At 35.4% G+C, this 11,041-nt stretch overlaps 1 protein-coding gene across 1 annotated transcript; it reads right to left on the bottom strand.

The window, feature by feature from the left end:
* Positions 1 to 370: 370 nt before the first annotated feature.
* Positions 371 to 814, bottom strand: LOC127871393 (piggyBac transposable element-derived protein 4-like). Its single transcript, XM_052414298.1, has one exon. The coding sequence runs from the start codon at positions 812 to 814 to the stop codon at positions 371 to 373; it is 444 nt and encodes a 147-aa protein (XP_052270258.1).
* Positions 815 to 11,041: the final 10,227 nt, after the last annotated feature.

Raw genomic sequence — 11,041 nt, 5'->3', positions numbered from 1 at the left:
ATAGATACCGGTATATATTTGTGGTTATTCGGCTAAATATTTTGTTATTTCAATTGTTTCTGCCTCGCATGCAATCCCTTTTTTTACAATAATAAAGTTAGACTAAAACACAAGAAGTGAAAACAATGTGAAAAAAGTGAATATCAATATTTATTGCTAATAATAAACAAACCACATAATAAATTTTTACATTCAAAAGACAAAAAACTATGCAAAAAATGTACATCTCATAAGTATGAAATCTTACAACGAAACGAAAAATGCAAGATCTCAATAATGAAAACATACAAATTACACTATTTACATAACTCACACATATATTTACATATATTACAAACATATTTACACTGCTACACATAAAAAAATATATTTACACTGCCTGATGATAGGCCACGTGGCACTCCTTACACAGGTGTACATTGCAGACTTCGCACCCATATACAGTGTCACTGCGGTGCCCAACCCTGGTTTTGTGGTACTTGCATGTTGTCCTTTTCGCATTTAGCCGAACATTTCTGTGACCTACGATGTTCTCTACGGGCATCAACGCTGGCCTGTCCACAGCATCATCCCTATCGCTGTGCTTGCGCCTCCGGTAGCCACCAATAAGCTCCTTCAATAGCTCCCTCTGGAAGTCGAGATGCGTGTACCTCCTCTTCTTCGTTTCCCTGGTGGACCACTCCTTGTAGAGGACGTAGCTATTCACAATAGCCGAATCCAGTAGCAACCAGAAGAGGTACCGCCACCATTTCTTAGAATTCCTGCCTGATGGGTACTTGGCACGCAGCTGGTCATGCACGTCAACACCTCCCATAGACCTGTTGTAGGCTGCAACTGAGTGGGGCTGTTGTTAATGGAGGATGTTCTGGCCAGATCGACGGGTTGCATCACAAATCTCGGTGGGGTCACTTAGGCTGGACAAATGGTGCACAGGCTTGCGGTCCATCCAGACAGAGGCCGTGATGTTGCTGTCCCCAAGCTGCAGGACTTGCGAGTCACCTCTTTGCCGAAGAGCTGCTGGCTTCTTCAGCTGTTGGGGAAATCCCTTCCGATTGCACCTCACTGTGCCACATGAATACAGTCCATTTTGGAGAAGGGATTTCACCATTGGAAGACCAGTGAAGAAATTTTCAAAGAAGACCCATCTGAAGGTATTTCTAATAAATCGTGTGAGTCTCATAACAACATTGTAGGCCAGTCCATGCTCCACACTATCACGGTCACGTCCCAGGTAAACTTCAAAAATGGCAAGGTATCCTGATCTGGAATCGCACAGCATCCAGCACTTGATACCACGCTTGATCGGTTTCGCAGGCATGTATTGTCGAAAGGATAAGCGTCCTGTGTATCCGATCATCGCTTCATCCACTGCCACATCTCTAGACAATACATAAGAGTTCCTGAATGTCTGAAGTAGAGCGTCTATCACCTGGCGGATCTTGAATAGCCGGTCATAGTTGTCAGATGCTCTGCTTGCTCAAGGCTCCTGACAGATGCATGGAAGTACCGGAGGATCTTGCAGTAACGGTTCCGTGTCATGGTCATCTGCACTCCTCACAGTCCAAAAAACATGTCCCTGGACCAGTACATGTCTGTTGTCGGCATCTGAACAATCCCCATCAGAATGTTGATTCCGAGGAAGGCCCGCATCTCTGTCTCTGTGACTTCAGCCCAGGAGGTGTCCGGACCATCCCTTGCCATGCAGAAGGTTGCGTAGGCATTGGTATGAACAACTAGCAGCTGGAGCAGAGCCACTGGAAAGAGGATGAAGAAGTTGTCAAGTGGTGAGCCTGTCGCCCGGTCCACCTTGCCCTCCAGCTGAGGCCCCGACTGTTCTGTGAACTCACGCATCTGTAAGCAAAAAAGATACCTCAATATTTTATAAAGCTCACCTATTTACTGGACATAATTTGATTGATTGATTGATTGATTGGTTGATTGATTGATGGACTGGTTGATTGATGGACTGATTTATTATTTGATAAATTGATTGATGGGCCGATTGACTGATCGATTGCTGAATGGATTGATAAATGACTGTATGGAATTTTTACTTGATCCGCTAATAAAAAATATTTTTATCATATTATTACAATTATTGTTATTATTATTTTTTTTATGATTATCATTATTATTATTTTCAGATACGTACCACAATCGGTGACAAGTCCTGTATCCAAGTGGCATCATCAGATATGACGACTGGTGCGTCATCATCGCTAAACGAAACGTCAGAGTCATCACTCTCATCAAGTGGCAAATCAATGTCAGAAGACCCAAAGCCAGAAAACTCTGAATCGTCGGAGTCACTATACAAAATGTGTGCCATGATTATACTAAGAATAATACATACGGAGTAGTTTTGAAAATCTGTAAAAATATAATCGTATTTGCAAATTGCTTTCTTTTAATAGCCAAACCACACACAATCAAAACCCCATCCAGTCTTTGATTGGATAAATCCAAACAAATATTTTATTGGCTAAAATTAAAGCAACATTTTACTTGGATGTTGCATAATGTGCCATGAATATTCATATAATTAATTTGTATTTTGCATTTTATTACCGATCGATATCCGGCAATGTCGGCGTCTTCAATAAGTCTTCAGTTTGTGTATTTATTTGCAAAATTCCAAATTGAGGCGGCTACTTTATTATCAAATAATCCAGTTTATAATCTGATTGCCGACAAATAACTTTATTACCCAGAAGTCGCCAACAAATCCGTGTACCAAATTACAAAACGCCGCGGTAACATGGCATGCGCGCCGACGTCATCTGAAGACTACTGCTGTGTCCGGTAAACGTGTTTATTAAAATGACACGGGTCCATATGCATACCACGAAAGAAAAAATATTTTCGCGCCCCTTTATTACAGTGATCATGTCGACATATATCACAAAACAAGCTAGTTTCCAAGAAACACCAAAATGCCGTCTTTTAAAATTCATACTGAGAAGCAATTATTTACTTTATTTTTTATATAATTTAATTACTGAATTCCCGTGTGAAAGTCAGTTTTGCTATAATATAACTTTCCTATCACAAAGTTTGATATCTTTCATTGTCATTACTAATTTTATAAATATAAAAGGATGAATTTTTTTATTTCGCCACGTAAAGATAGAAATACGTTTGCGATCCAGGCAAATAACAACAAAGTCGTGCATTTATTATGCTTATATTTGTTCAACATCAACACATATAATGTGGGTTTGAAGTCAAGTACTGCTTTCTGAAATAAAAGCAATAAATGTTAAAACAGTTTGCAAGAAAAATACAAGTGATAAATAAAACGTTTCTTTCAATGAGGTGATGAAGGACTTAATTGAAATATTTTTTGATTTGTCGGCATTTTGTTTCATTTCAGACACCATGCAGTTTTCATAATCTCTGTGCTTTATTACTTTAACCCGTGGTTTTTATCCCTAAATGTTATATAAGCACGTGCGCTATTAATTATTATGTTGGTCAGTACAAAAGGCATATTGAAGACCGCCGACTGCGTCTTTGTTTAATTGCCCAATCAAGCACCGATAATCCAATATCCAGTGTATTACAAAACACAAACTTTAGATAAGCACGTGTCGTGTGTAAAAACATTGAATTTACATGTCAGAAAAACATATCGAAGTAATTCTCGTATATGATATCGGAAACAAACATTTACGATATAATGGAATCAAACAACAATAAGAATGAAATCGATTTACTCCCTAATCATATTTATTCCTATGGAACGTGTTTATTTTTGTGGCAATTCATTTTTAAAGAGTTATTAATACGTTTTCGGAAAATGTCTAAAATTAAATACGGTTTGAGAATGGCAGTTATTTTAGAACATTTCGAAATGCCCGTTGCACGCACATCCCAGAACGTGATTTACGCATGTTCAAATGGTAAACCCTCGTCTGGATTTGACGTCAATTGCATCATAACTTTAAATAGCAACATTACCGGATGTTTACTCGACAGTTTAGAAAAATGATGATCGCAAGTGTACATGCAATTCTCTTACACTTAAAATGTCATTTTAAGCATTTAAATAGCAAATTTAATCGTGCTTGTAAAAATGCGTATATATCAGGTAATAGATAGGGTAGTAGAAATGCGTAGATATCAGGTAATCGATAGAGGCGTAGAAACGCGTATTTGACAGGGAATCGATAGGGTCGTAGAAACCCGTACCTGTCAAGGAAAGGGTTAAACCTATTAACGGCCATGCAATCGGGATCAAACTAGTTCTGGCTACCATAACTTTAAATGTCGCTTTTTATGATTTTTGACTGGCGCGACTTTAAAGTTATGGACTAACCCCATTAGGTAAGTCAACAAGAAATTCCTGAAAAGTTGACAGTTAACAAAGACCTGTCCAAAAAAGCTTTTAAATGCAGTTATTGGCCCAAATCAACCACTTGATCGGAAAGATTGACATCTTTCACATTTAACTGATATATTTCTTCACAAAATACTATCTAAAACATTTGAAATTTATCTTTTCTGCTCTAACATATCGAAAAAACAGCGATGTAACAGACATTCTTGAAATGAATATCTCCAGAGATTTCATGGTCATATGACGTTATTTCTATTTTTAGAAACGTACCATGTGCTTAAGTGTTTTCAAATTCAGAATGACATTTCACGGTATTTTAAATTATGCTGGCTTGTTTTGTAAACAAATTGTATTAAAATACAAACTCAAAGTAAAAATTATTTAAAACTACCTGATTCACACTGAAATCAGTCTTATAATCCACCGGACGTAAGTTGTTAATCACAAATAATAGATTTCAGAAAACAAAAGAAATGTTTACAATTTCAGCAAAAAATGTCAAGGTCGATCCGAATGAAAACTCGTCAGGTGACAAAGCGGCAATGGCGTAAAAATTGTGAATTTCAGATTGATGAGGGTTATTTTCATCTATTGTAAGATGCATTTGAAACATTTGAACCTTAAAATATTCCCTGATACAGTAATATATATTCATTCACAAATATATGTAGAAATGTATCCAAGAAAATTACCTTTCTTTGATTTATAGCGTGACATAAATATGCTACGACTCTGGTTGACTTTCGATACGGGGTTCCCTTCAGGTTCAGGTCTGTCAATACTATATAAACTGTACGCTGAAGTTTCTTTAGCTAGGATCGAACTTGTCGTGGGGCGAATTATATCAGTGTCTTGATGTGGTTCAATGTCATTATTTATAATTAAATATATGGTAAACAAACACTATGCATTTATAATGAAAAAGGCCTACCATACTTTCATCGTTGTTGTTGCAGAATAGAGCATTTTGGTCGTTTATTGGAAATACACGAAATATTCCCGCGTTGTTTACTGCGTCAATATTGAATGTGGTCGTCAAAATAGCTTCTTTTAGATCCATTCGTTCCTCCAAACTTCATACCAAAAATGTAAATACATGCCTTATCCCAACTCGGTGATAGCGTCGTTGCTATTCCGAATTATGATACAGCAAAACTATACAATTTCTTTGAAAATTATTTTGCCAAATAATATCAGTTGCTGCATAATCACATGAATTTCATAACAAGTGGCACTTTTGCGCCCTTCATCGCGAGGTATATTATTGAAGACCGCAGAGGGCCCATATCCGCGGAAAGGTTTTTACGTGAACGGAAATGGCCATATGTACTTTATTTTAAACCTTTCCAAACGTATAAACAATAGTGTAATAAATGTCTCTTTTAAATACGTTTGCACTGAAAATTTCCCCCATTGTTATGAAATATTCATGAATCGCGAGAAATTTTCAGGTCCAACGATAGATAGATAGGCTACTGAAACGACCAAACACAGTGAAAAGGGCTACTGAGTAAACAGTTTCGTAAAAAGAACGAATGATGTCATTTTTCGTGGAGTAAAATAAGGGCCACGTGTCATATCGTAAACAGCTTTTTATCTAACCAGAATCGATAATCAGTGTACAAATAATATATATATTTTACACGTAGCCTACATAGCTAAGTATATGTATAGCCAATATACGTATAGATGTAGGTCTACGAAAACCTACATTTGTACACGGAGCGTGTTTCTCATCTAGAGTCCGTGATTTGTATCATATGCAATAAAGAGATTTCGTAATTTTGTTTATCATGTTCCAACGCTAAGACGGAAACGCAAACCGCAACTGAAAGCGGGAAGTCTGTACACTCGCGAATCATATTAATATTACGTGATTCATATTAACAGATCGTTAATCAAATACTATTCTTTGTAATTGACAAAAAATAAACAAGTTAAAAGCATATTAAAATCTGAAATATTGTGTACTATGCGTCCAACTAGACCTGCAAGCCATTATACATGCCGCAAAAACTGCTACACTGATATTTTTTTAACACCTTTATTATAGCATTATATATTTCATATGAATTATATACCGCCGAAGATTTCTTGTAGGCGTAGTAATTTATACTTTCAATACTTTCATCAAATGTTATTAATGATTTACAGGAAGGCCAGAAAACATTACTCCTACCTCCATCGTACTACGGGTGGGCCATAAATTAATATTCTCTGACATCCGTAGAAAAAACCAAGCTTGGGAATTTTGTTTCGATGTAAAATGTCAATTCAAAAATAATTTAATTCGACAATTACTTCCTGACCATTTATGATACATTTACATGTTTTATCAAAATTTACAGATTTTTGTAATTAAATATTAAAAACTTTCAGCGAACACAGTTTGGCAAACCCTCCAACACTATAAATTGGAAATCTAAGTAAAAACTAAAAATTTACTTAAGTAAAGAAGGAATGGTGTATGTTATAGTGTTATAAAAGTTAGACCGCCGTAAACAAATACGATTCCAACCCATAAAGCATAAACACGCCATAGGCGGGACAGTTTATTATTGAACTCCAGTGGACAGAATGCAGTAAGATGGTAATAGAGTCTCTAGCGAAACAAGAACCATTTCTGTGCCGTTCCGCGTAAACCCATTGTCTGCGTCTCATCGGTGTATCGTTGCGTTCTACCGTGATGCTGTTGCAAAGACGCCACCAGTAAGATGAACTTCGGGTTTTACTTTGAAATATTTCCCGCGACATGGGGTGCTATTTGTTCTCCACCAAAGAAAGATGTCAGTTTAACGCAGTGGTTCGTACATGAGCTCCTCAAGTAGGCGACCCGGGTTCGAGCCCCGCTAAAGGCCACTGTCGTTGGTGGTCACCATTGAATGTATTTTAACAAACACTTTAATACTTAGTAGCTGGGAATTGCAACTGTAGTTAAAAATTAATTCCAACTTTTGTGATTCTAGTCAGTAAATAGACCCTTTTCACAATAGGCCATCTGATTTTAACCTTTCACTCTTTTGAACATTCGGCTATGTAACGACTTAGAAAACACAATATTGCATTGTCAGAATAAGTTATAAATATGTATTTGACATTATAAGTGTCAATACATTAAATAAATTGTCTTGTTTAAAGTACTTGTTTTTCTTTTTATTTCACACATTTGACACGCTCTGGTGGAGCTTTTATATCGCGCTGTTTGAATAAAGATCTATCTTGTTTATTGATACATCTGTTGTTTAATAGCCCCTGTGTTCCGGATAAACCCATTATCTCGTTATGATCAGATACTGTGCCGACAAATACTAAATAGCAGCATGGTGTCATAAACCACCCGTGCATGGTAGAAGCCTGGTCATTGAACACCATGTATGGTACCCCAATGTCTTTTCGAGGTAGAAGTATTACGTTGTCATTTCTAAGACTAATGTAACGCCAAATACTCAAACTAAATACTGTATGGATATTAGCCAGTTTAATCATAATAATACAGAGAATGCTGGACATTCGTCCTAGCCTATTTTTCACACAGGCGAACATTCGTTCCTATGTTTTTGACAACCTGATTCGTGCCTTCGTTATTTTGAAAATGCGGATAATGGTTCATACATGATTTTGACAGCCCGGACATTCGTTCCTTCGTTATTTGGACAGCCCGGAGATTCGTTCCTGAATAATTGCTATCAGGGTCATTATTATCACATTTTATCAAAATAATATGAAACTCTGGGCATTTTATCCGGTATTTTAAAGCGGGTATATACGATTTTGTCAAATATTTATGATTTTATATAAAATGTGTAAAAAACTAATTATATATATAATTCAATATAAATTAAAATAAAAGTTAAGAAGAACATGTGTCGAAAAATGCGAAATAAGCCAGATATTTAATTCTCAAATTGAAAACGGCTGTACAGCCAAATTCGCCAGCATGTATATCATTCATTAACAATGTGAATCTAAACTTAGTTTAACGGTTAATTTGAATTTCTGCAACGATATCTATTCATACGACACACGAACACTAACTCCAATCCTAATACAAAGACGAATGCTTCGGTTATTGTAGGAAAATATGTTCGTCACAATCGGCTCGGGCCGCTAATTTGTCTTTGCTGCATTTTATGAAATTCGGCTATATTGTATAATTTTTCTTGTCTATTTTGTGTAATTGTAACATATTTTATCAATATATTACAAATAAACACATATAAAAAATCGTATATACCCGCTTTAATATGTCGTGATTAAAGTAGTTGAAAAAAATAATGATTCATATTGTGTGTTATACCTTATATTGTTGTAAGATTTTATCGTGATCATGAGAATGAAAACGTTAAAAAAATATTCGAATATATCGACTTACACCGAGAACTTTATTTTGCCAAACCTAGCAGAAATCTGGGCGTTAAAACTATGTAGGAGTATATATATCCGGTCTGTCAAAATAATGTTGGAACGATTGTCCGGGATGTCTAACAACGTATGAACGAATGTCCGCCTTGTCAAAATTAGCGTAGGAACGATTTTCCTTGTTAAAGAATTTTCGGATACATAATTAAGTGCTTAATACGTATAAATACATTTGAAATATTTATTAACTTTTATGCTAAACACGAAACCTATTTAGCGGATACCACTAAAATACATTTCCGTCATTACATTGTCTTATAAAGAGTGTTCGTAAGTGTATGGAAGAACACAATTAAAACAATCATTTTCATTTACCGGGGTTAAAGAATGTTTCAGAAAAATAAAGACATGCGTCCACACAAGAGACATATATTTATCACTCATAATCAGGTTTAAAGAGAAATCAAGGTGCATGCATAGACAGTTCAGTTTGCTCCACGTTCGTTTTTTCACCTGTATAAAAGAATTCTTCAATATTGTCTTTCACTGTAAAAGAACGTTAATTAAAGTTAAACGAAACATGACATAACATTTAAAAAGTGCATGTGCTTTGTATTTTATATTGCTTTTTCTTATGATTGAGTCAGCACACATTTTACACATTCGATCGTTCGTGAAAAATATTACAGACCAACAAACAGAGAATTTAAGAAATATAATAAAGTTTTGTATTGTACAACTTAAGTATATCTTTGTTTTGTGCAATTATCAATGTTTATTCTTCAGATCACATTTGCTCTGATGACAATAGGTATATTGAATTTGAATCAAGATTAAATAAAATGTATATACACGTATACACTAGTGGTACTATATACTATGGCTTTCAAATATGACTTAGGTGTGGAAATGTTTATTTTATAACCCCTCATCAATTTATGGACTTAACAATACATCCATGTATGCATGTGTTTGCCGTAATTGTAACCAGTGTCAGTACTTATGAAAATCCCGAATGTAATACATAACAATCAACTGGTTTATAATCATCGATTCGATATGCTCCGTCAAAGATCTATACACGTTCAGCCTCGTTCTAAAATTCGACGCGTCACGTGATATCTAAAAATAGCAATAGCGGTAGTATTGTGAAACTGGTCTATTAATTATTAGTGCTCGGACATACTCCGAATACACACATAATGCAGCCTCCGGCGCGTAAGGACCTCATAAACTTCGATGCGCGCATACATACTTGGTGTTCCCATGGCGTCTTTATGCTTTTTGGCCATGTTCCACCGGTGTATGGTGAGAATTGCAAAACCGTGAATTTCTTAAGATAAACCGGAAGTCTTGCATTTCTCACGTTACCCCCGTGAGAATTACAAACCCGCTGACCGTGAAAACATTAAGACCAATGTCCGATACAAGTAGCACTTATTTAATTTGAATTTTTAGTAGTTTTGTTTATATTAAAAGTACAAAATGACTTTACATCAAGAATGCAAAAAACTACTGTTCGGATTGTTGTTATTTCCGGACATAAATGGTGAAAATTATTACTGGTAAAAATGAAAACGGTCCCGAGGTAAAACGGCCTCACAGGTTAAAACGGTCACTGTTTAAAATCAATGTGCTTACAACCGGACCCACATTTTTATGAATATGTTTATACTAAAGTGTTACCACAAGTATACTTAAAACGTTAAGATATCACACATTCTGTGAACGCTTATATGTGGAAATATGGTTAATTCTGAAGGTATTAAGTATCTGTAAGTGTTTATATTGAATTATAATGACTTGTTATCTTGGTAAATTAATTTTTTAAAAATCCTGCCAAAATTACTTAAGATATGGGAACCAAAAAGTGAATATTGTTTTATTGTGTAATACATTTACAGTTATTTCATCATTCGTCAAGTTATTAACCAAAATAATTGTGCTGGTGTTGGAAATATTTTATATTTCTAATGGCTTTTTCTAGCTTTTTCCCATTTTTTATATTCCCAAAATATTGTTTCAAATTATAATTGTGGAGATGTCCTATACGTATTGTCTATTGCTAGTAATACATTTATTATTATATATAATTACATTTGATTCATGTAAGACTCACTTTAATATTGACTGAAATAATGATGTTGGTAACTTGGTAGCGGTGTATTATATTTTTCATGGCTTGCAAAAATATTTGCCTTTTAGATTTGCAAAACCAACTTACAAACTGGCATCTCCAGCTGATAATAATTGCATTCGAGAAGTGCAAAACCAAGTAATTGTCTGAAATAATGATATTGGTGGTGGTTGTGTCTTATATTTGGCTTAAACTGCTAATACTTA

Source organism: Dreissena polymorpha, chromosome 3, assembly GCF_020536995.1.
Source record: "Dreissena polymorpha isolate Duluth1 chromosome 3, UMN_Dpol_1.0, whole genome shotgun sequence".
Taxonomy (NCBI): domain Eukaryota; kingdom Metazoa; phylum Mollusca; class Bivalvia; order Myida; family Dreissenidae; genus Dreissena; species Dreissena polymorpha.
The sequence above is the reverse complement of the archived record's forward strand: the minus strand, read 5'-3'. Positions and strand labels throughout refer to the sequence as shown.